The sequence below is a fragment of the Urocitellus parryii genome, chromosome 8 (assembly GCF_045843805.1).
Source record: "Urocitellus parryii isolate mUroPar1 chromosome 8, mUroPar1.hap1, whole genome shotgun sequence".
Classification (NCBI taxonomy): Eukaryota; Metazoa; Chordata; class Mammalia; order Rodentia; family Sciuridae; genus Urocitellus; species Urocitellus parryii.
The window spans coordinates 137,967,619-137,994,028 of NC_135538.1; the positions used below are offsets into that span (position 1 = coordinate 137,967,619).

The 26,410-nt window shown below is 41.7% G+C and overlaps 1 protein-coding gene across 1 annotated transcript in view; it reads left to right on the forward strand.

The window, feature by feature from the left end:
- Rreb1 (ras responsive element binding protein 1) overlaps positions 1-26,410 on the forward strand; it is a 127,283-nt gene that overhangs the window by 62,522 nt on the left and 38,351 nt on the right. The window contains exons 3-6 of the mRNA XM_077801772.1: positions 1,175-1,296; positions 1,918-2,130; positions 6,989-7,078; positions 8,063-8,226. Of these exons, the coding sequence (XP_077657898.1) occupies positions 1,960-2,130; positions 6,989-7,078; positions 8,063-8,226 (425 nt within the window). The 5' untranslated portion in view covers positions 1,175-1,296; positions 1,918-1,959. The remainder of the gene's footprint in view (positions 1-1,174; positions 1,297-1,917; positions 2,131-6,988; positions 7,079-8,062; positions 8,227-26,410) is intronic.

A 26,410-nucleotide genomic window follows, 5' to 3' on the forward strand; every position in this document is an offset into this window, starting at 1 on the left:
TGGTTATATTTAGAATATCTACTAACAGTTGTCTTAGGTTGTTTTCTGTTGTTATAACAGAATCCCCGAGACCAGGTAATTTATAAAGAATAAAAGTTTATTTGGCTCAGAATTCTGAAGGCTGGGAAGTTCCAAGGGCGTGGCACTTTCTTGGCCTTCGTGCTGCATCATAACACCACAGAGAATATCACATGGCCAGACGGAGCAAGTGTGCATGCTCAGTTCTCTCTTCCTCTTCTTGTAAAGCCACTAATGTAATTGTGGGTGTTCCACCCTCATGACCTTGGCTAATTACCTCCCAAAGGTCACACTGCAAATACTATTAATAATGTATGAATTTCAAGGTTAATTTTCAATACTTGATCTTTTAGAGAACATATTAAAACAAAAGCAACTAAAGCACGTTTTATCTCTTGACAAGGAAATTTCTAAGATTGTCATTGGCCCTTTTGGTAGGATTTCAGTTAGAGATTTAGCAGATAGAAGCCACTTAATAAAGTTCTATCCCCTTTCCTGCTTTGTTGCTGGAAGGCTGCTTATCTGGAGCTGCTCCGGGTAGACCACTCGACCACCTGTCAGAGCCCCTAAAGTTGGTGGAGAAAACCACATGAAATCATGTTCTTTCTTATGTTGTTTTTAAGCAGCCTCTTCAGCTAAGATTATGAGCTTGATCTTAGGCTGCTGCTATGACCCTCTGAAATGTATTAATTTTAACCATAGAATAAGAAGGTACTAAGATAATATTACCAGTAGGGATTCAGCTATAGAGTATAAAATATTCTTCCCAGATAAAATGAGGACTACATTTTATGTATGGACTCATTACTGACTACACCTATCGCCATGGGCCTTCTAGTGGCAAAGAATACATCCATCCTGAAGAAGTAAATCCTGGTATAAAAGGGGCATTACTTTCCCTTTGGTCATTCTTTTCAGGTTACCAAGCTTTGTTTAGGTCTGGCCTAGTACCGTCTTGACTCCGACCTTTTAGTGAATTCCTTAATTGTTTTGTCTTTGGTCAATTTCAGGTTGAGACACAAGGTGGGTCAAGTTGGGGTCTGAAGCTCCTTGTAAGGAACTGGGGCGCAGTTTGAAAGAAAATTTGGTGTATAAATATGAGCTTCAGAAAGCAAATAGATATTCCCTGAATCTTTCTACCTCTGTTTCCCTCCAGTGTCAACCAGTGATAGCCCGTAGAGGAAAAAAGAAGTAAACACGGAGCCATTTCTTCCTGCGTGTGGATGGTAGTTCTCGCAGGGGGAAATTTCACGGTTTATCAGTTGGCAAAAAATGGAGGTAATTAGCCACAGGGGTGGGGTTTTATTCTTTCTGTTATCTGGGGTATAGGTGTAGTACTTGAAGAAACAGGCTATTTTATGTTGATTTGAAATTTGGTCATAATCCTGACAGGGTTAGTTTCTCTAATCTCTCACAGAATTTGGGTTGCCCATTAAACTTACTTTATTGCAGCAATGGAATTAAATGAAACCTGAAGTTTCTCATCCCGTATATTTCGGTCTAGAGCCTTTATGTCACAGAAAACAAATATATGGTTCTGTGGAGGATGACAGCCAGCCAAATGGCAGCTTCTGGGGTTTCTTGTTGTTGGCTTAGCCTTTCCCACCTCTGCTTACAAAGATTAGGAAAGGCAAAGAAACCTTCCTCAGGTCACTTGGAGTCCTGTCTGTGACATGCTCTCAGAAAGGAAGCAAGATCAGTGGTGAATCTTCAGAAAGCCAAAGTGTCATTAGATGAAAGCTTAAATCATCATTGGCACCACATGAGTATGGGCTTGAACTAGAAGGAGGGTGTTTGTGTTTGACCCAGCTTGTAGTTCATGTAACCATGGCCAGTTACACTTGGCTATGAGGAAAGTCTCAACTTCCCTTGATAATATCAGCAATTTCTGGTTTTCAGTTCTATGACAGAGGCTTCTTAGAAGCATAAACTCCTGTCCCAATGACGTCAAGTTCGCCTGTTGGCTTGGAAGGCCCGGACCTGTCTTCCATCAACACCATGATGTCAGCAGTAATGAGTGTAGGGAACGTCACAGAGAATGGAGGGAGCCCCCAGGGCATCAAGTCCCCGGTGAAGCCTCCAGGACCAAATAGGATTGGCAGAAGGAACCAGGTAGGCTTCAAGTACATTGGGTGGTAGCATCTGGATGGGTTCCGTCTGAGAATGTTGGAGGAAGTTTCCCAGCTCCCTAAGACAAAACCTTGAATGTGTTCTGAATTCAACAGATACACCCAGAGGCCTAATCATTTTTCAGGAGCAAATTTTTCATAGCTTATGTCAGTTTCCTTTCATAGAAGAAATTTTCTTTGCTTTGGTGTCAGTGTTGTGAAAGCACCCTTATTCTTTGCCCCATGATTTGATTTAAACTCAGTCTTTCTTCACATGATCAAGGCAGTGAACTTGACTGATTTCTCGGCTGTGATGTGGTTTCTTTCCTTATTCGCACAGTTGGTTAATTGAACTTTCAAAGCCAACTCCTTGATTTTTTTTTTTTTTAAACATCTTCAGATTAGGTGGCAAATAAGTCCTGTTTGTATAGGGGCTGCTGTTCAACTTTCCAGTTTTCAAAATGCACAGAATTTGACTCCAGAGAATTCCACTTAAGATTCTGTTTAGTCCTCTTGACAAAGGATCAGGAGAAGTGGGAAAAAGTAAATGGGTAGACAAAGATTGGGAGGTATGATTGCTGTTATAAAAGTCCTAATCTCCTCCATTGGGAAATAAGATGAATCTTTTAATTTATGGACAAATGGGACACTTTTGAAAAGTTGTGCTGCCACAGTAGAAACATGGTGTAGATATACAAAGGAGGGAGGCAGAGGACGAATGAGTCTCTGTTCTCCTCTGGATCCATATGGTGTGAATTTTTGGTTTTATGGGTTTATACTAAACCTTCAGAAAGAAGGCTGTCTTCTGAGTTTATCTAGGAGCCCAGGGATGGACAAGAGAGCAAGCCCACTGGGCTTTTTAAAAATTTTCTTTTTTAATTAGTAATCTTACGACAGCTGTTCCTACACAGAATTCTCTGATCACATCTATCTGGTTTTCTATAACTTCTCAGTAGTAGAACCTTAATTAAGATTTTAATGCAACTTACCCTCCAGGAAATGTGATGCCAGCCCCAGCTCCCTCCAGGTGTGTGGGAACGCACTTCTTCACAGCTGGCTCAGGGCTGAAGCCTGGTCGGCATCGCTCAGTGGTGTTTGAGGGTCGGAGCACTGACACCTTTCTTTCTCTTTTTCTCCCTTGCCTTCGTGTGCCTCTCTTCTATGGGTACCTGAGAAAATACTCAGCCTGTATGACTGTGGCCTGAGTCAAGAAGGAGCGCTAGCTCTGGGAAGAAAAGGTTTACTTCCATTTTCATGTGCCTGTCCATCTCTTCATCTATCTGTCCGTCTCTCCATTCATCAACTCATGTAACAGTGTTTACCAGCTTCTACTTCTAGCTAGCTGCTGTGCCTGGTACCAGGCATTTTGGGATGAATAAGACAGATAAGGTCATTGTCTTCATCCTTCTCTGCTCAGGAATGAGTCAAGTATAGGCCAGAGCTTTTCCTCAAGTAGCACAGCAACACCCCCACCCCCAGGGCCAGGCAGAGCTGGTCCAGGGCCAGGCTCCAGTTTCTTCCCAGTTGTTCAGAAATAGCTGTTAGAGCCATGGAAGATACCCACGACTCCTCCCATTCCTGCATGCTGAGTGGCGCTTGTTGTTCGGAGGAGGTGAAAGTGCAGGTGTAACTGGGCCACTTGTCTTCGCTTCCTTTCTCCTCTAGGAATCCGGTGCACTGACTTTATTTTTCCAAGAGAGTTCCGGGCCAGAGGTAGCCTGCTAAATACAGTGCCTAATTAAGGGAACAAAATGCAATGGGAAGAGAGTATAGGGAAGAAGGAAGCAGCCTCCTTACCTGTGAACTGGATAGAGAGGCCGGAGAGAGGGAGCCAGGAAAAGTCCCATCCTCGTGAGCAGAGTTCCAGGACAGATTAGGCACAGCCGGATGCTGACAAGGGTGCCAGATTGTTTCATTATGGAATGGTTAGTTATCACATTAGCTGCTAATTTTATCTTTCAGCTCAGGAAGTGTGCTTCTTCCACCAGCACAGTCATAATAATTGGATTCAAAATCCTCCAATAGGCCGTTTCCAGCATCACAGTGATCTCTTTTCTGTTTAGTTTAGTTTTGAAGGTTAAATCTGAGCCCACAGCCCACCTGAGATTTCATGAACTTGTATTATGGTCTACATGGCAGCATTGCCAGCCTCAGGTTTGGCAGCAGTTAATGATCAACCTTAGAGTCATTATCAGTCAGCTGCACAAGCTGCACACAGTGTATCTGGTATCTATTTCAAGCCAGATGCAAGAAAAAATTAAAAAAAAAATAAAAAAAGAAACTGTCTCCTCATGAGTCTGGTTAGTTTGTTTTTTCTTCCTCCTGCTCTTTTTTTGTAATTGTTGTTGTTGTTGTTGGTGGTGGTGGTGGTGGTAGTGGTGGTAGTTAGTGGTAGTGTTGATGATGAGCTGGGCTCTTACTGTTATCCAAGATGGTCCCAAACTCCTCTTGCCTCAGCCTACCCAGTCGCTGGGACTGTATCATGTGACACTGAGTCTGGCTGCAGCTTGGCTTATCTAATAATTTAACAGAACTGCTCCAGAGGTTTTACTTGATCCTAATTTTGGCCTGGATGTGAGGCATCCCTCATCATTATAGAAAGTGCTCTTCTTTTGCTGCTTTTGGGGTTTTTTGTTTTTATGGAGGTCCTTGGCCAGCTCAAGTCTGAATGATTGTAGAACTGGCTGAGAAGACATGACCCCCATCCCCAATTATGCCTTTGAGAGGACTTAGAAGTACCTGAGTAACTTGGTGAGACCAGGACTTGTTTGGTTTCTGGGGTATTCGACTTCCTTATAGAATTCACATCCTTAATCTTTTTAAATGTGAGTGTGAGAAATATGTGGCCGACTTACATAGTTCTCAGACCCACTTCCACAGATTGAAGAAGGGTCATCTTGCTTAGAATGAGACTTTCTAGTTTCTGAAAAGAAGTGAGAGAAAAGGCAACTACAGACTAGACATCATCATGCATTCATTCATTCACTCCACCCATCTGGTTTATGGTGCCATTTGTTTTTATAGTGCACAGGGTAACTTTTATTTTCACCATCTCTCATGAGCAACCACAGGGTGTTTCCTTTCTGTGCCTTGGGGTTCTTTTTTTTTTTGGTCAAACTTTATATAGCATTGTGGTTTAGGGCATGGGCTGTAGAGCAGCTGACCTGAGTTTTAATCCTTGTCTACTTCTTAATTGTCCTCCAGTTTAGGGCAGGTTACTTGCCCCTCTGTACTCTAGTTTCCTCATCTAGAAAATGGGGTCCATAATAGTGTCTCTTAGCAGCTATAGGGGGCAAAAAAAGAAACTTTATGTTTCTGTATATTCAGAGTTTCCACATAGTAAGTGTTCAATAATTGGTATTTGCAGAAACTCAGCTGAATCTCACTTCAAGTAAAAGAGGTCTATTGAAAGATGCTCAAGGACAGGAAATGACGCACAGCCTGGCCAGAGTGTCTGGCCTCTCTAGAGCACTTGCGCATGTGTGTTCATGTTCTCTCTCTTTCTTCCCCCTCCCCACCCCATACCTTTATCTCAGAGGCTGCCTGACCTCCCTCTCCAGTTAGCACTGACTTCTTAATTGATTTCTCGTGGCTTGAACATGCCACAGTGTTAGGTGTGGTCCCAGCTCTACATGAATTCTCAAAGTGCTCCTGATCACCTAACTTGGCAACACCCAGGTACATGTCAGTATCTTCAGAGAAGCTTATAAAACCAACAGATTCCTAGGTTTCACCTCCCTTCCTCCCTCCCTCCCTCACAATGATTCTGATCTAGCATGTTGAGAGTCTGCTCTAGAAATGTGTTATTTTACAAAGCTCCCCAGGTCCCACTGATGACCTTCCCTGAGCATTCCAATTTCCGATTCCCTGGAGAGGTGTCCAAGTCTGGATCCACTTACTTGTGAGACAGAGACCCGTGGTGCCTAGGGACTGTGTGAGTAAGGAGACCATGATAGGTAGGCACTCCTAATAGCTTTCCTTGGATTACTTGGAAAGAGGAGCTATAAAAAGGGTTAGCAAATTTAAATTTCCTTAATAAAGTAAAATGATTTTCTCAAAGGAAGCTTGTCATATATGTTTTGAGGAACATAAGACAAGACTTCACCAAATAGTAAGCTGCTCCATGTCGTCTCTGTGGAAGTCTCCAGTTTACACTGTCATTCCTATCAAAGTTCTAACATGGACAGCATTTTTTTTCCTATTTCTTATTTACAAACAGTGTCATGCAGATGCTAGCATGGGTCAGAGGAGTTGTGTTAATGCCTGTAGGGTACATAGCCAGGCACTAAGGGCTCCTGCCTGTGTTAGGGTGGGTTTTTATTATTTCACCATCACTGACAGTGAAATAGTATCCATGTAACAAAACACTGCTGTTTAATTTTTTTTTTTTTTTAAAGAGAGAGAGAGGAGAGAGAGAGAGAGAATTTTTTTTTAATATTTATTTTTTAGTTCTCGGCGGACACAACATCTTTGTTGGTATGTGGTGCTGAGGATCGAACCCGGGCCGCACGCATGCCAGGCGAGCGCGCTACCGCTTGAGCCACATCCCCAGCCCAACACTGCTGTTTAATAAGCACTTACTCTGTACCAAGCACTATTTCAGTGCTTTAATTTTATTTTAAGTTTATGAATTTAATCCACACCACAACATGATGTGATTGATACTCTTATTTTTCCCCAATTACAAACAGGGAAACTGAGGGCAAGGGGGGTGACCTGCTCACGCTGACACCTAGACAGGCTCTGGTCCGCTGCTCTCGGCTACTTACAGCCAGCTCTAAAGACACAGGGGCTTATGACAGAAATAGAAGGCACTGGTTTACTATGATTTGAAATTCATACTTTGTTTTAATCTCTTTTAGGAAATGAAAGAGGAGAAGTCTTCCTACAACTGCCCCCTGTGTGAAAAGATTTGCACTACCCAGCACCAGTTGACTATGCACATTCGTCAGGTTAGCTGCTACTTTTGTATTTTTGTTCTAAATTATTCTTCATTAACAAGGTGATGAGATGATTTGATTCTAATGGGTGAAATGTGAACAGTGCCTAAGTTTGATTTAATATTTTACAATCTTTGGGGCAATTATGAAGTAATTTTTGTGTGTTCATGTTACTTTGGCAGAGCCCAGATCAACACAGAATAACTTCAGAATTTAATAAAATTTAGCTAACTGCCCACTTATATTAACAGAAGACTTTTCATCGTATGTGACTTGTCAATATGATTTGAGTTCCTTGTGATACATTGAGGTCGTAGATGTCTTTCCTTTTCTTTATTGCTCTAAGTTTATCTCATTCAGTTGTGAATTTGCTTAGTTTGGGATCTTTTTCTTTTATCCTTTCCCTCATTTGCCATGGCTGATAAGGGAAAAGGATAAAAGAAACAAGACTCTTGATGGGTATTGGATTGATGGGAATGATAATCAGTTAAAGTCATAAACATGCTGCTGAATAACAAGTTACTAGAGTTACTTGGGTTTGTGTAGAAATCCTCTTTGCCATATTTGAGAGGCCAAAACTCTACTCTGTAGGGCTCATTTTTCTTTCTCTGACAGCAGGCCTGCAATATCGCAATATCAAACTTGAGGGGATATTGACTCTCTGAGACAACCCTATTTCACTCATTTACTGTGTAGCTGAGTCCTTCTGCCCATAAAGTTAATATATGTGGTCAGTTAATCTATATGTTTCAAAGAAAGCCTGCAAAGACTTCATCTTTCTCTGAGCCTTGCAGAACTGCTTTTCAAAACAGGAACACAAGAAGTTCCAACAAAATATTATTTGTCCATGTTTCTGATGATACATTTGGACCCTTTAGAAAGATAGTTAAAACAAAAAGAAATGGCCAAGAAGCTTCATTGGTTTTTATAAAGCTCTAGATGTCTGAGGTTTTGCCCATCTTGTCAAGTGACTACTGTGGTGATTATTTTCTGCAGCACAACACAGACACTGGAGGAGCTGACCACTCATGCAGCATCTGCGGGAAGTCCCTGAGTTCGGCCAGCTCCCTGGATCGCCACATGCTGGTGCACTCGGGCGAAAGGCCTTACAAATGTACTGTGTGTGGCCAGTCTTTCACCACCAACGGGAATATGCACAGGTGGGTGAGACACCTTTTGCCTCAGAGATGTTGCCTCTGAGCCATGGAGGACTTACCTGCGGGCTGAGAAAGTTCTAAAGTTAGGTTGCCCAAGAGAAAAGCTAGAAATGGTTTTCTTTACCTTCTTGGGGTGTCAGGCATGTCTGGCTATGAGAAACAACACGCAACCATAGCTATTCAAGGTTCATTCCCCTGGGCCAGTTGAAGTTTGTTTTATTTCTTCCTTTCTTTTTTCTCTTCCTCTTGTACTAGGGATTGACCAAGACCTCATGCTAGGCAAGCACTCTACTACTAAGCTATATCCCCAACCCTTATTTTATTTTGAGACAGGATTTTACTAAATTACCCAAACTGGCCTCAAACTTGCAATCCTCCTGCCTTGGTCTCCCAAGCAGCTGGGATTACAGACATGTGCCACCACACCCTGCTGCCAATTGGAGTTTGTTTCAGTGCCCCAGGTGGGCAGTGTACATATATATAGCAGGACCCCCAGGGAGACACATTCACATAACCCTGCCCTTTGAAAAATATTTGCACGTGCCTACCCTATTTAAATAGGTGACCTGATCCTGGAGTTTCAGGAAAGATAGGATAAAATGGAGATAAAGAAAATGTGATAAATGTCAGGAAATTACTTCCTGAGTGAGAAGCATGCTTATTCAGGTGTGGGCATATTAAAATATTCAGCCAGTGGGAGACTGGCTTACTCTTCTTAGAGTGATTGCATTGTTTTGAGTAATTTAGACAAAGAATTTTTAAAGGCTTACCATTTTTATACAGACATTGTAGGAACATTGAAACTAAAAAAGGGGAGAAAGGAGACTCAGAAATTTCACTTTCTTAGAAAATAAAACTTTTTTTCTATATTCCTTTCTAATCAATATCCTTCTTTTTCAAAAAAAAGTTACATTTTAATATACTTATTTCAAAAGAAAACCTTACATTACCATAATATAATTGATACACTAGTTATATTTGATTGTATATAATTACTAAGATGAATGGTCCAGTTTATTCTATCTAGACTCATTTTATAAGCCACTGATGATACACTTGGGGGGATGTATTTGTATGTCACTAAGTTTCCTGATTTTAAATATTGCATACATGAATTCAGGTCTCCACTGTCACTTGTAAACTTTCTGTCCTTGTGCAAGTTACTGAATTTCTTGGTACCTCAGTCTCCTCATTTACCCAGGGCCTCACACAATGCTAAGCAAGAACTCTACCCTTGAGCAGTACCTCCCACCCCAAAATGAGATTTTTCGTAGTGTCTGCTTACTACAGTTAGGATGGGGATTAGGAGATAATGAATTTAGTGCATAATTCTTAGCCCTTGGTAAGCAATTGATAAATATTATTTACATTTCTGAGTAATGCTATAATAATTTAAAGCCTATGGATTTCTCAGTCTAAGCTAGAAGTGAGGTATAGTATGACTTCAAGAAAAGTATGAATATTTTAAAGAAACTTTTACAAAGTGTTTTGCTTTTATTTCCCATGTAAATATCATTCCTGAAGGGTCATTCTCTTTGCCCTTTGAACCATATTATGTCTTTTGGTACAATTACATGGGATGTTTTTCCATTTATTTAGATCTTCCTGTTTTGTTTTTTTTCAATAATATCTTCTGGTTTTTAGAGTATGAGTTTTATATTTATTTTGTTACTTCTATTTTATTTTATGGGGTTATCATAAGTGGAATTGTTTTCTAATTTAATTTCTCAAATGTTCATTGCTAGTGTGTAGGTATACAGTTCAAATTTATATATTGACCTTGTTTCCTGCAACCTCACTAACCTCATTTATTCATTCTTATGGTTTTTTAGTGGATTACTTAGGATTTTATATATATAAGATTATGACACTTGCAAAATTACTTCTTCCTTTCCTATCTGGATATATTTATTTCTTTTTTGTGCCTATTTGACCTGACTGGACCTTCAGTATAATGTTAAGTAAAGTGAAGAGTGTGGGTGGTTTTATCACAGTTTTAATCTTAGGATAAAGAAAGCATTTAGTCTTCTCCTACTAAATGTGTGTTAGTTGTAGGGTTTTCATGAATGCCTTTAAAGTTGGAGGAAGTTCCTTTCTATTCCTAGGTTGTTAAGTATATTTATGATGAAAGGGTATTGGATTCTGTCAAATGATTTTTTTTGCATCCCCTTCCCTCCTCTCCCTCCCCTTTTCTTCCCTCCTCTTCCCTTTTCATCCCTCCCTTCCTTCCTTCCTTCCTTCCTTCCTTCCTTCCTTCCTTCCTTCCTTCCTTCCAACTCCAGGGTGTTTTACCACTGAGCTGCATCCCCAGCCCTTTTATGTTTTGAGACAGAGTCTCACTAACTTGCTCAGGGTCTTGCTAAGTGGCTCAGTTGACCTCAAACTTGACATCTTCCTGCCTCAGCCTCCTGAGACACTGAGCTTGCAGACACTGAATGCATCATTGTGCCCAGCCATTTTTGCTTTCTGTTTTGTTCTATTCTATTCTATAGGTTAAACTAATTTTTCCTAGGATAAGTCCTATCAGGGTCATAGTGTACAAATTTTCAAGTGTTGATGAATTGGGTTTGCTAGCATTTAGTGTTTGTATTCATGGCAGCGTAGCCCTTTTGTGCTGTCGTTATCTGGTTTTGGTACCAGGATAATACTGGCCTCGTACATCGAGCTAAGTAAGATGTATTCCCTCCTCCAATGTTTTTTGGAAAAGTTTGTGATAAGCTGGCATTAATTCTTAAATGTTTGGTAGAGTTCACCAGTGAAGCCACCTGGGCTTTTCTTAATATAATCTCTTTGCTTATTATAGATCTGTTCAGTTTTTCTTTTTCTTTTTTTCCTTGATTCATTTGTTTTTTTCTAGAAAATTTGGCCATTTCATTGAAAACAATCACTGATCTAGCAGCCAGGTATCCTTCTGTTCTGGAAAGTCAGTGGTATTGTCCTCTTCGTGATTTCAGTGATTTGATTCTTTTTTTCCTTTAGTCATTCTAGCTAAACATTTGTCAGTTTCATTGATCTTTTCAAAGAACCAGTGTTTGCTTTCATTGATTTTCTACTGTTGTTTTTTTGTTCTCCATTTCATTATTTTCTGCCTTAAACATTATTATTTCCCCCTTCTTCTTGCTTTAGATTTTGTTGGCTCTTCTTTTTCCAGTATTATAAAGAATAAGATTAGATTCTTGTTTTGAGAACTTTCTTTTTTCCAGGCATGTCACTCAAAGTAATAGGTGTGAATTTATTAGAAGAGATAGGAAAGGGGAAAGGAGGAAGAGATGTGATTCCTCTCAGAGAAGAGAGGAACTAAGAACTTTGTGGGGTTTCTGTTGTTGTTGTTGTTGATGATGATGTTTGTTTTTATTTTTTTGGAGGGGGTACCAGGAATCGAACTCAGGGGCACTCAAATACTGAGCCACATCCCCAGCCCTATTTTGTATTTTATTTACAGACAGGGTCTCACTGAGTTGCTTAGCACCTTGCTTTTTGCTGAGTCTGGCTTTGAACTTGCAATCCTCATGCCTCAGCCTCCCAAGCTGCTGGGATTACAGGTGTGTGCCACTGCTCTGAGAACTTTGTTTTTAATACAGGCATTTACAGCTGTGTATTACCCTATAACCTTGGCTTTCCTTACATCCCATAAGTTTTTGTAGGTTGTGTTTTTCATTCAGCTCAACGTATTTTGTAGTTTCCCTTGTGATTTCTTCTTTGACACATTGGTTATTCAGGCGTGTTCGGCTTCTACAGATTTGTGACTTCCCAGATTTCTTCCTGTTATTGATCTCTAATTTCATTCCTTTATACTTGAGGAACATGTTTTTGCATAAATTCAATCCTTGTAAGTTTATTGGAGCTTGTTTTATTACATAGCATATGGTCTCTCCTCGGGAATGTTCCACGTCTGTTTGAGAATGATGTGTGTTCTGTTGCTGTTGGGTGGAGTGTATGGATGTGCTGTTAGGTCAGGTTGGTTTATAGCCTGTTCAAGTCTTCCATTTCCTTGTTGATCTCCATGTATTTTTATGTGCTCTACCTTGAAGATTTGTTAAGTGATCATCCCATTTTGCAGAAGAGGAAAGAATCAAAGCATCACGCAGTGCTGAGAGATGAGTACAGGCTCTCTGGCTTCAGAGGCCACGTGTTTACTTACTATGTGAGAATTAAGGAAGAGAGTGTTCATGTCACTGCATGTGAGAAAAAAGCACTCCTGTCACTCTTTTTTTTTAAATTTTTTAAATTTTTTTTTAGTTGTAGATGGACACAATACCTTTATCTTATTTTTATGTGGTGCTGAGGATCGAACCCAGTGCCTTCCACATGTGAGGCGAGCGCTCTACCACTGAGCTATCGCCCCAGCCCATTCCTGTCACTCTTGACCTCATTCTCAACATCATTCCATGTTGTCAGAGTGTTATTTTCAATGTTAAACTATTTCTGTCATCCTGGAAGCATGGTCCACTCGTGTGTGGTCAGACATGGAACAGCTTTGGGGTTCCTGTGTTGTTTAGGAATATGTGGATGGACTTAGAGGTGATCTTGAATTTTTATAGCATAGCCTTGGATATTATCCTAAGGTACATTTCTCATTTATAACACTATATATTAGAATTGTTTATAGATCTTTTAAAACGTAGGCCTTCAGGATGTCTAATAATTGGAGATTTTTATTTTATTTTATTTTTTATTGCAAGACATCTTTTTTTTTGAGAGGGAGAGAAAGAGAGAGAATATCTTTTTTTGTAGATGGACACAACACAATGCTTTTATTTTTATGTGATGCTGAGAATCAAACCAGGTTGTACCCGTGCTAGGCGGAGCGCTCTACGCTGAGCCACAATCCCAGCCCCAGCAAGACATCTTGATTGGGAAAAGAGGATTAAATTGTTGGAGGCTGAATCCTAGTTCAAATTCTGCAGAACTTTGTGGAAATCTCCTAATGTTTTGACACTTTAACAAAATGGGTTAGTAATACCTCATTTAGAACTTGGTCACAAGTGAAATAATGGTTGTGAAAAGGTTCTGAAGGCTTATAGTATACTGTGGATCTGTCCTGGATGGAAGGCTTTTTAGTCCATAAGAGCTGAAAACACTGTAGTGACTCTTTGTTTAAAAAAAAGAAAGAAAAAGAAAAACACTGACGTGTGTGTGTGTGTGTGTGTGTGTGTGTGTGTGTGTTGCTCTATCAGCTGTGTGATCATAGACATGTTACTAGACTTCTCTGTCTCAGTTACTTCATCTGTAAAAGCTAGTATTATCCATGCCTACTTTGCAGGACTATTGTGTCTTTAAATAAATGAATCAATACAAGCAAAGTACTTAGGATAATACTTGTTAAATAGTATATATAAATGTTTACTAATATTATTGTTGTATGTGCTTAGACGGAAAAATATACTGAGGGAAACATTTATGTAATTCCAGAAAATGAGAAGCTTAAAAAATTTTTTTTGTTTCCTTTTCACTCTTGTTAATCTGTAATTAATAGAACTTATTTGGAACTATTTGAGGCTATCACACTATATTTATTATCATTTCTGCAGAAAATTACAGATGGGGTTACAAGAATGGTTTCTGTTAATCACAGTAAAGCCATTACCACCTTCCTTTGTCAGTGGAACTGTACTTTTGGAAAAATTATAGAAATGTGAAAACACTTACAAAAATGTGCCAGAGAGAGTGGAGTTAGATTTATTTGCCCTGGTGGATCCATTCCAGAATCAGAGGCTGCAGTAGTGAGCTGTGATCTCTCCCTACCACATACCTGCGTTACATTAATCAGGAGCCAAAACTCCCTGGGACGTGTGTGCAGGAATCAAAAAGAATAATGAAAGCCCAGGCTCTGAAGAGCATGGAGGGAAGTCAGTCGGCTGAGTTTGGGGCTCAAGACCAAGGTTCTTTTCCCACTTCCCGTCCACTGCTCCCACTTCCCAAGGCCTGTCAGCAGCAGCTGGTGTAGAGGAGCACCTGGGGCTCCCGGGGTGAGAGGACTCTGCCACAGCTTCCAGGAGCCCACACCCAGGTGTCGCTTCCATCTTGTCTGTGACTTGCTCTAGTCCCTCCCTCAGCTGTGCCTCTTTCCTCTGACATGTCCATGCTCTGGTTTTTAGTCTCTTCCCTGAGGGTACAGTCTCTGCCGTGATTTGATTCCCTGTAGTGTGGGTTTCTAGGTTTCCATCTCTCCGGGGGCTTGATCCCACTGTCTTAGGGACCACACAGTTCCCCCTTCCCTCACTTCTGCTCGGCTCTGCTCTGCTCTGGAGGCTGTCCACATGGATGTGTGTGGTGTGCCCTCCAGGAGTGCAGTCTTGCTGAGCCTGGCCCTCCCTCCACTGTTTGCTGTGGGAGGCTAATTCAGGCTACACCCCAGAATTTTTGTTGCTGAGATACTCAGAGGGCCTCATTATACATCTCACAACATGGACTGCTAGGACTGCATTCTTTCCAAGTTTCAGGCTATTCTTAGCTGGTATTGAGGTGCTCTTGAGCACCCACCCCATTCTACTCCCTGGTCCTTGGATGAGTACGTGTTGGTTATCCTTGTTTCTAAGCCTAATTAGTCTTTTTTGTAGAGTCTCCTTTATCTTACTTTTATAAAGAAAATCCTCAGTAGGATTGTTACATTAATAAAGGAAAATGAATGTCATAGAATGTCGTGAGTGATCAGTCGCTTTGAAGCACTGATAAAGCCTATTACTTTTTATTTCTTATACATTTTTTTATTAAGTAAATTTACATGGTATTTTTATTTTATTTTGGTTTTGGTTGTTGGTAGACCTTTATTTTATTTATTTATATGCGGTGCTGAGAATTGAACCCAGGGTCTCACACATGCCAGGCAAGTGTGCTACTGCTGAGCCACAGCCTCAGCACCTTACATGGTATTTTATTTATTTGTCTATCTGTATATTTATTTTTGAGACAAGGTCTCATTGCAAAGCTCAGATTGGCTTCAAACTCCTGGGCTCAGATGATCCCGTTGCCATAGCCCTCTGAGTAACTGAAAGTACAGATATGTGCCTCCACGCCTAGCATAATGTGTTTAAAAATAATGATATTTTAGTAAACAGGGAGTAAAGTAGTGCTAATTCCAACTCATGAGATTTTTTTTTTTTTTTTTTTTTTTTTGGTGGTGCTGAGGATTGAACCCAGGACCTTGTGCATGTGAGGGAAGCACTCTACCAACTGAGCTAGCTATATTATAACCCCAGCCCCTCATTATGAGAAATTTTGATGAGAAACCTTTTAATATGTTGCCATATCTGGTACAGTTTTTTTAGTTGCCACTTCCCTGTCTGCGGATTCTTATGTTTTTGAGGTTTGGAAATCCTTTATTCCAAATCTTTTTAACCACAGCTTCGTTCCTGAGCGGTGTAATAGGTTGCCATCAAGTACAAAACATGTTTCATGGAAACATCACTATGGATCCAGCTTCTAACTTCCCAGAACTTTTTATCAGCTGCTCCCACGTTGAATATTTGGATTGAGTGGTGCTTGTCTTCCAAAACAAACTTGGGAAACTGAGCCAGAGCACGCCCTCCGGGGGAGCTCAGTGTAGGAAAAAGGGCATCGAGCTTTGCAATTTGCAAAATTTGTTCCAGAAAGTGCTGGGCTGCAGAGCTATGAAGAAGTGATACTTGAAAGAGAGATGGAAACAGACCTCACTTGGATTAAATTCTGTCTCTAAAATCGGTATTTAAAAATAAAAAATTGGCAGACCATAATTGCCTTGGAAAAAATAGAAAATTAATTTCCCCATTGTTCCTCATTTTGCAGACCACAGACTTTGAAGCTATAAAGAGAGATGTGGTTTTGTGTTAGACTTAAGGACTTGCTGAAGACCCTGGCATCAGGCAAGCTTTCATCACCATCTTGTCCATTTATTCTTTAAAGAACAGGGATGTGTTCTCATTTCAGCCATCATTAGAAAGGTGAAAACAAGGAAGAAATATCCCTGGAACATCATCTACTTGCTTTGTCATAGTCTTTGTTTCTTAATGCGATGGGCACAGTTTTACTGTTGCTAAATATAGGAGACATAGGCCCTGAGATGCTGCTGGATGACAGATAGACTTCAGAAACAGAGGCTTATGTGTTCTTACTATGCTTGAAGAAAATCTTTGCTGCACAGAAATGTGACCTACTCCATGACAAATGAGACCCAGGGGCTCTGAATTTAGCATGCTACTCTTAGATGCTTAGGCTAAGCTATTCCTTGGCATGCACAACTGAACTTGGGTGTCTGGAACAGGTGGCCAGTGTTAAACAGGAGAAGGGGCAGAGGTAGCACAGTATCTCCAAGAGCAGGGGACAGTCATTTCTTTACCCTGAGTGCTCAACCAGAGGAAGAGCCCTGTGACTATCCAGCATGGTCTTACTAGATTCTGAGGACATTCTGGAATAATCTTGGTACTTGCTGCTTCTCAAGGGTGGAGGTGACCACTTTAAGGTTCATCCAGTCCCATCGCAAAATGAGTCTCTTAATCACCTGGTTGCCTGTCACCCTGCCACCATGTTCCCCTGCAGGAGAAAAAGTATCGGAGCAGTTCATGTGGCAAGAACTTAGTTGCAGGATAAAAATCTGTGAGTCACCCTGCCCAGGACTGTGTGAACACTTTATTTCCTTTGAAATGTTTCTCCCCACCTGCTCTCTATTTTGATACAAGGTCTCACATTCTTGCCCAGGCTGTCTTCAAACTGTGTGTGTGTGTCTGTGTGTGTGTATACATAGAATTTAAGTATGATACCCCATTCTATAATCATTACACTTAGTGTGCTTTTCACTTTCCTGAGAGTCCACATCATTAAATGACCCATCATTTTCCCAGAGAATGAGCATTTACAAATCTGTTAATCACAGAAAAATGTCTATGTTACCAGTTCCCCCAATAGCATCATGAAGTTTTTTCTAAATATGTTTATTGTTTGATTATTAATTTAAGATAAACATTTTTAGCCTTTCTTAATATCTCATTGGCCGGACTTGAGACCCACGTGCTTTTATTTTCACCTCAGTAGTAATGTAAATAAAGATGTCATTTTCTGTGATGCTTTTGAGGTCTCTGGTCATTTTTATTCCTTTTTGGCCATAGCTGATGAAGGATTCTCCATGGAATGGTGAAAAAAGTCTCAATTTATTCATCTTTTTTAATTAATTAATTTTTTACATACATGACAGTAGAGGAATGCATTACACTCATTATTACCCATTTACAGCATCAATTTCTTCATCTTTAATGCAGATAGTTTTACTCACGATCTATTAAGAGAATTAAATGCTAAATTTCCAGCTCACATTAGGTGCTCAACAAATTGTTCCCATATTTCTGTTCTCCATTAAGACACTTAACTCAGTAGCCCCTTCTGTGCCCTTTAACAATGGTAGTAACAGGCCACAGAATCGAGTCTGATAACAGTACTTGTAGAGCAGCTGTGTGCCACATATCTAAATTTCCATTTATGAATTCTGCAGGTATTATTTGAATACCTCCTCCCGTTTTAATGTGATGTTTCTGGGTTTTGGTGTGGATTTTCATTTGCACTATTTTCTGGGGTCCATTTTTAGAATTTTTACTTTGCACTTTAGAAATCTGCAGAGTAGAAAGCCACCAGTATTTTCTAAAGAAAAGGGTAGACACAGGCAAGAGTGACTTGTCACATAATTTCATTATTCAAGTAAGCTAAAAAAAACATAAGAAAACACCAAAGCTGAAAGTTGATATTAATTGACAGTCTCTCATGTAGCCTATTTTGGGTTTGCTAGACTTGACTTGACTTGACGTTCTTCAGAACATTTATTTTTCATGTTTGGATTTTTCCTTCTGTAATACCCCTTAACAATCAGCATGGCTAATTTTATATTTCTCAAAGAACAGTTAAAAACGTACTTGTGCCTATTGCTTATTTCTTCTTTCTTTCTGAAAGATGAGTTGGAGTTCGGTCATTGCAAAAAAAAGAGCACTCTTATAAAACAGTCCACGCACCTGGATGTGTTAAACAGCAGTCAGGCCTTTTTGTCCTGTCACCACAGTCTGGTTCATAATTCATTTTTCATCATTGGACTGACTAGATGTTACTGTTGATAACTTAGGCTTGTGTCTATTCTGGCAGAGGTAGTGTTGGTCTCTTCATTTCTTTTTGAAAATGAAGCAAATGCAAAACTAGTCAGTGTAGTGTTTTTGACGTATCTTGTTGAATATTTCAAAAGCTCTGCCTTCCCAGGTAGAACTGGCGGATGGCATCAGAATCTGGAGCATCGTGCCTGCCCACACTTGATCAGCCTGGCAGTTACGAGAGCTGAAAATTAGGTCACAGTGGGCAGGAATGGATTTGGGGGCAGGAGAAGAAATGGAGAGCCACCGACACACCCCGTCTCCTCTCCTACCGCGTTATTGACCTGATGTCCTGAGAACTTTGAACAGATCCTGAATGTGTATCCAGCTTAGTTTTATAATGTGAAACTAGCAAAATCGAGGAGGAGGAGCCTCATTTCCAGGGCAGCACCTCGTTGGGCTTTAGACCTTGCATTTTTCCGCCTTTGTTTAAATATCCAACCTGTTCAACCTGTTTGGGCTGAAACAAGCTGGTGCTAGCAAACATCCAGACGTGCCCACTCGCTGTCAAGACGTTTTTCTGATTTGTTAAAGGAGGCGATTAGCAGCAACATCTACACCCCCCCCCCAAAAAAAAAATCCATTCCTCCTAAAAAGGAATAGTGAACAAGAAGCAGGAGACCTTAGCCTGAGTATTTGTGACACGGGTTCCCAGTCTCCTTTGGTGTGTGTGTGTGCACACCTGTTGGCCTTTCTCCACTTCTTTTAGGGCTATAAGATCCTTCATGGAGGGGTTATTCCTTCAGTGGAGAGAGATTTTGTGTTTCCTTATTCTGTTGCATAATGGGCTCGTTGGTATGTGGTGTCAGCACTTTGTTATTATTTTTCATGCTTATATAACCCAGCTCACTCAGGAGGATTGTTATTCCAATTTTATAGGCAGGAAAACTGAGGTCTGTGATACTGGGGGCCTAGCTGTGACCCTCAGCTATTCCTCCTGGTCTCCTCCCTCCCTGGGCTGCTGTTGGTCGAACAGTGAGCTGCTCCTCCCATGGAACACGTTGTTGGATTCTGTCATCTCTTGAAAGCAGAGATCATGTGCATCCTGCATCCAGTAGCACTTGAGAAGAAAGGTGACTGTAAACTCTGCATTCTCTGAGAAGGGGCTCCGTTGCCTTGTTGGTTTTGGCAAGTGATATTTCTCTTTCGATTCGTAAGTTGTACGTTGTCTCCTGAGGTGGGGTCCCCTTTCCTTCTCAGGTGTCTCTCACTAACCCCTGCTAGCCCAGTATAACAGATGCCCCCGTGGTGATGCCCCTTCCTGCACCCACATCTGGGACTTCCACTTTTCTGTTGGGACTAAGGACTGACAGCAACTTGGCCCTGTCTTACTAGGAAGACCTTCCTCTCTTCTTTCTCTGCAAAAGGGAGACAGAAGTGAATGTCAGGGTTCAGCCATCTTGAAGAAGCTTAAAGTAAAACCCTGCAAGATTGTGAGAAATGGCCTCAGTAACTTCAGCATTTCCATTCCACCATGAAGCTTAGATGTAGGTTGGTCATACACTGTTTTTTTTAGTGGTTGCCATAGGAAGACATTCTCCATAGTGAGACTGGTGATGACTTCCCTCAAAGGTAATGGCTCTGGGTCAGTGTGGCCACTTTGGGAGTGGTGACGTCATTTGGGACCCCATCACCTAAGGTGGGAGTCACTTCTGGTACAGGGCTGGCTGTGGATGTGAGATTTGGACTCTAGGATTTATGGGGAGGTTGAAGAAATCAAGGGGGTTTAACTTAGAAAAGAGGAGTTTGTTGTATCATGATGGTTGCCCTGGGAATGTTTAGGCACTATCAGGTGAGATATGGTGGCATTCTTTGTGGACTGTTTCTCTGGATTTACATAGGGAAAGCATAAGCCAGGAAGGTTCAGCTTTGTCACCATGAAAAAAGAGTTCTCATTCCTACCTCTGAAGTCTTTGATTTGCTTTTCAAGAATCTGTTTGTTGTTGTTTTCGTCTGTGGATTGAACCCAGGGATGTTTTGCCACTGAGCTGCATCCCTAGCTCCTTCTATTTTTTTCTTTTGAGACAAGGCCTCAGTAAGTTGTTGAGGTTGGCCTGGAAGTTGGAATCCTCCTCCTTAGCCTCTCAAGTTGCTGGGATTACAGATGCAGCACCACCTTGCCCAGCCGAATCTGTGGTGAAGGTGTAGAGATAGCAAATCGTGTATGCAGGGTGTAACAACTGAGAAATTATTGTCACTAAGAGAAAGAAGTACGAGATGGTTTAGGGTGAACTGAATCAAAGGTCTGGCAGTTAGGACTAGTGTCTAGAGTAAAGGTTATTTAAAGGTTGATACCCATGTACCTGGGCTGCCCGCCAAGCCCCTCCAACTCGATGTGAAAGTCAGGAGGGAAGGAGAGAGTTAGAGTGGCAGTTATGAAGGGAGTGTGTCTCTTTCCTATGTAGACAGTCAATAGCGAGAGGTCACTGTCCCTCAGTCCACAGCTTCCAGGTCAATAGAGAAAGGAATTTAGGAGCCAAAGGTACCCTTCTTCCCCTAAAAGGATGGCTGGGACATTGAGGAAGAATACTCTTCAGTTATTGAAAGTCCAGCCCAGTTCATCAATGAGGTAGTGTTTGTACAAAGAATACACAGGGATCTTACCCAGGACCAAGATGGAAAAGGAACTGCCGCACAAAGTGGCGGGGAGAAGGGGGGAATAAATAAGTAAAAGGAGCTGCCCTCTCCAAACACTGCAAGGAACCTGAGACAGGAGATAGAGATAGTGGTCCAACCAGAAAGACTAGGACCTCAGAACCCAGGGTTAGAAAGGAGCCCTGGGCTGGAAAGCAGAGGAGCTACCGAGCACCCAGCAGTGTTTGTTAATAAGGACTTGAGGCTAAACGCTGGTGTGCACCTGCTTTGAACTAAGGTCTCTTTGTTTGAAGTCTGTCCTTACACTGGTGCCTTCAGAGTGCCAGTCTTAGGTAAGAGAAGCCCTCTACTCCTGGGTGTGTTGTCTCAAGGAGGAAGTCTATGCCGTGGAGGATGTGGCCTGTACAGACGTCTCCCTGAGTGGAAACAACAGGAAGAAATTCCAGTATCAAGGCTAGGTGTAGGGCTCCTCTTTGTCACAGCCTCTGCTGTCCATAACACCACTGGCCTGTGGTGGGGTAGGTACAGTGTCAAGGGCATTTCACCCAAGCATCCTTGGGAGCAGGCGAGCTAAGGTGTTCCCACGGCAAGCCCGCAGACAGCAGATTTGTACCTCATGCCCGGATGACTTCTAGACTTTTCTGAGAGGGTTGGCTGTTAGGTCAGCACAGTTGCTTATGCTTACGCATCGACAAACCTTCTTCCACACCCTGGCACAGCCGATGTGACCTGCCTCCTGGACAAGCATGACTGGACGTGAACAACACCTGAATGACTAGAAGGTGCCTTTGCACTGACAGGTGGGGCCCACTGGGATTCGCTGTTGATGCCTTGCCATCCCTCTCCCCATAACCCTCCTCCACTCTGACTTTGTGCCCCATTGTTTGCACAGAATTGATTGACATAATGAGTATCACTCACACCTCTCTACCCTAAACTCCTCTCCTAGGTATTTGCTATGAAAACATAAACACAAATCTTTGTGAAGATGTACTTTTCTTTGGCCAGAAATGTGTATTGTAGAGCTGTGATGCTTCTTAATCTCACTCATTCCCTCTTGATTTATCACAAGGCATTGTTGGACAAGAAAAGCTATCGTCAGTATACATGAGTATGTATCTATAACCAGGCTGCTAGAACCTGTTTGAACTGGTTGCCTTCTGTTTGGCAACTCAGCAGTGCAGAGTGCCCTCTGTGTAGAGTTGTGTGTACTCATGGAGTGACCTTCCTTGTGCCATTCACTCAGAGGATCAAATCATTCAACTTCTCCATTAATAAGCCTATGAGGAAATTAAGAGTGGAAAGTTTGCAGGTACTGGAAGTGTCTAGATCTCTCCTGAGCTTTAACCTTCACATGTAAATTAGACATGGGAAGGCTCAAAGAATGCCTCTTCAACTAGGCAATCCTTAGTTTGGGATACATTTAAACTTGCTGAGGGTTTCCCTGAAGGACTTTTCCACTAAAGGGATTTTAAGAAAGTTGAATTTCCCCACTTGCTTTGCTAAGTGTTTATGCCTGGTAAATTTAGAGACTACTGGTATATTGGAAGATGAGTCTGAGAGAGGTTTGATGCATGAATCCAAAATCTATGGACATCCTAGTCAGATGGTTAACCAAACCTGCAGTTAGTATCAAGGGTGTAAGAATTTCCCTTGGATCTCATGGTTCTTACACTTGAGCAAGCAAGAAATGGAAACCCATATTGCCAGGCCCTGCTCTAGGCCTCTAGTCTGCAGGCTTTGCATTTGTAACAAGCCAGAGATGATGCTGATGCTGCTGGTCAGAGGCCCATGGTTGGAAAGCAGTGCTCTAAGAGAATGGCAGTATCATCCCCCACTTCACAGATGTGCAAATTGAAACTGAGGTAGCCTAAGTAACGAGTCACTGTGGTTACTAGGTGGCAGAATCAGAATCTAACATCCAAAATGCATCACAGCTCAAAGACATGGGAAGTGAACCCTGTGGCTCCACTGCCATCACACATTCTCTTTATGCTATAAATATAACATCTTCCCTCCAGATTCCTGCTTGCTACTCAGATCAAGCCAGTGCTTACATGGCTAAGAGTTGATTCCCATCCCAGGTCTCAGGATTCCCATGCCTTAGGAAAGTCAGCAGGAAGTATCTATATTTGAAACTGGAAAGGAGGATGTTCAGGGAGGTAAGGAGTGTGTTTAAGGGATTGGTGTTTCTCCCTGGAGTTACTTGACTGGCATTCAACTCTCGCATGCAGGATCTGTTTGGTTTAAGTTTGATCTTTCTCTTCAGTATGCCGATGGACATCCCACCTTACTATGGGGATGTAGTTCAGTGGTAGAGTGCTTGCCTTCCATGCACAAAACCCTGGGCTCAGTCTCCAGTAGCTATAAATGAATTAATTTTATCTCAAATTTTAGAAGACATGATTACACTTACAGGAAGAAAAATGTTAAGTCGAAAATCAATATCCACCCCTGAATTCAAAATTTGCACTATCAGTATTAAAAAGGTACTCAGATTTTTATTCCGTGATTTTAAAAACATCCAAGATATTTTTTGTTCATCACTGTGAAAGCCTGTCTAGGTGTTATGGATGGCAGGAAACTTCTCTTGACTCCCAAAGTGCTGATAAAATTCCTTCCTTAGACACAGTGTGGCAGGATTCTTACTGGTTTTGTTAAGTTTGTCAGGTTTGGTTTTGTTTTATTAAAGTACTAGGGATTGAATCCAAGGGAGTGCTACCACTGAGTCACATTCCCAGCTTGCTTTATTTATTTGTTTGTTTAGGTTCATTTATTTATTTATTCATGGCAGGGTCTTACTAAGTTGCTGAACCTGGCCTCAAACTTAAGATCCTCCTCCTGCCTCAGCCTCCTAAGGTGCTAGAATTACAGGCATGCACCAACATGCCTGGTTCCTATTGCTGAAGTAACCTGCCTCTGAATGAAAATTCTAGAATTTTATGCAAAAGTGTACTTTGACCATTTTTACATTGACCTCTCTCTACTGTATGTATAGATAACTGTTTTGAATGAATGAGCACAAATTCTGTTAAGAGACAAAAATAGCTTATGGGGTACTTGAATATTACTAGTTACTCCACAGATATCAGGTTTGTTCGCATTAAATTCCAGTGACGTAAATTATAAGGAACCTAAGGATATATGACATAGTGGTGCTTCCAGTGGAACGGTTTCTGCATATGCTTTGTTCTCCTTTTCTTCATTTATTATTCTGTAATTCAATATATTCATTTGTTTCTTCTTCTTGCCATTTGGTGGATATTTGTCCACCACCTACTGTGTGCCTCCACAGGCTAGTGCAGAGAACAAGAGACAAACTAGGTTCAAGATAATAGAACTAACTTGATTGGGGGCAAGGGGTCAAAAAGGGAAATACACAATCTCTTCCCTTTCTGCTGTGTGTTTTTGAAGGAAGTAAAACCTGAAAGGGCCTTGGGATAAAGAGGCTAGGATGCTCACGGCTAGGATGCTCACCAGTGAGGCCCAGGAAATAAGTGGAGGCAAGATTTAATTCTGAAAACAGTCCTGTCGGAAAAGTTGAAGCAGGAAGTGGTATGCCATGACCTCTTTTAGGAGCCTGCTGGCTGCTGGGTAGGGAATGAACAATAGGCAGCAAGAAGAGCACTGTGAACAGTCTCAAATCCCACAACCTGCTGGTGGGTCACCCTGTAGTTGTCAGTGTTTGCATAGGGTATCCATCTGTGAATTATCATTATAAAATGACTTGCCCAGTTATTAGTCCTTAAGACAAATTTCGTTAAGTGGAGTTACTGGGACAAAGGACGTATACATTTAAAAGTCTGGTCCTTATTGCTTAGCCACTTTGCAGAAAGGTGGTTAGTTAACAATTCTCACTCTCATTAACATTGCATATCTTAAGACTCCATCACATTTGCTAAAAGGGAAAATGAAAAGACATGGTTTTGATAACAGTTTGAATGAAGGAATCATGGGCATTCTAGTTGACAAAACTTGGTTCATAGGAACTGGGGATGTAATATCGCTTTCAACTGGGTCTGGTAGTATATGCTTGTAATCCCAGTGGCTTGGGAAGCTGAGGCAGGATGGTCACAAATTCAAGGCCAGCCACAGTAATTTTAGTGAGAACTTCAGCAACTTAGGGAGACCCTGTCTCAAAATTTGAAAAGAACTAGTGATACGGCTCAGTGGTAAAGTGCCCCTGGGTTCAATTTCCAGTGCCAAACAACAACACACTCAGCAGAACCATCCCAAGCTGTGTTATGTCATCTCTGGAGGTCATTGTCTCTGTGCTCTGAGCTCTCAGACCATGTCTATGCAGGATCCAGTGTGATCCAGATGTGGATGAAGGATGTCTGCAGACTGGAGGGTATCCTGAGGTTAGTGAGCAGTATATTCCAACAGATTTGCAGGTGGCACTTGGGGGCCTGGAATTGTTTAATTTTGAGAAGAGAACTTTGGAGAAATGCAGTAGTCCTCATGTGCTATCGGAAGAGTATAGGTTGTGTTCCCCCTGACAACTGATAGATACTTAAAGGGTGGAATTCCTATCTGACTCCATATGTGGAAGACTGTCTTTTACAGTGAGAACAACTGGTGAAAATGGAGACGTCCTTGTTGTTGGAAGCATTCAAACACAACTAGGTGGTGCTCTCGTATGCTGTGCAGAGGGACTTTCTGTGCCAAATGCATGACTGGGTCCTATCTTAGCTCCTTTCCAGCTCAGGGCTTGTCTTCATTGAGTCTCAGATAATGAGAATCGGGCAGATTAACCCTGGAAATAAGACCTAAGAGGAAAACAGACCCCAGCCACCACCTCTTTTTTTCTTTTTGTTATTGTTGTTGTTGCAGATGGACACAATATCTTTGTTTTATTTATTTATTTTTTAATGTGGTGCTGAGGATTGAACCAGTGCCTCACACATGCAAGACAAGTTCCCAACCACTGAGCTACAGCCCCAGCCTAGACCCCAGCCTTCTAACCACAGGAAATAGTGTTTGCTCTTTCCTTCCACCCCTTTTCTCTGTCTGGTTACCCTAAGGGGCAGGCTCATTACTGGCTCATCATGATGACTCTCGCCCTGCTTCCTGAAAACCTTAGGGAGAAAATGAACAGCTCAAGTTGCTGTCCATGTTGTTGGAGGCTAAGGAATCGGAGCAGGGTTGGGGTGGAGGGAATCTGTAACTGCAGATCACGTCCAGTCAATTGGACCTCTGTGGACCTCTCAGGCCATTGACTAAATTCTTCTATTGGTCATCATGTCTCTGGAGAAACCAACCAGGGACTCACCCACCATGTTGTGGCCAGCAACCAGACATTTCATCCTAGACTGGGGCTGTGCTTGTGTTTTGAACCTGAGGCTCCAGCAGGACTCAGAGAGCTAGAGTAGATGGTTGTGTTCTTCAGTTTCATGGGGCCAGTAGGACTGCCTGTCCTAACCCTTTCACTGCAGCCATCATGCTATTCAAGGGCCACCCCAGGGTTTTAGACTAGGACCAAGTTTTCTGCA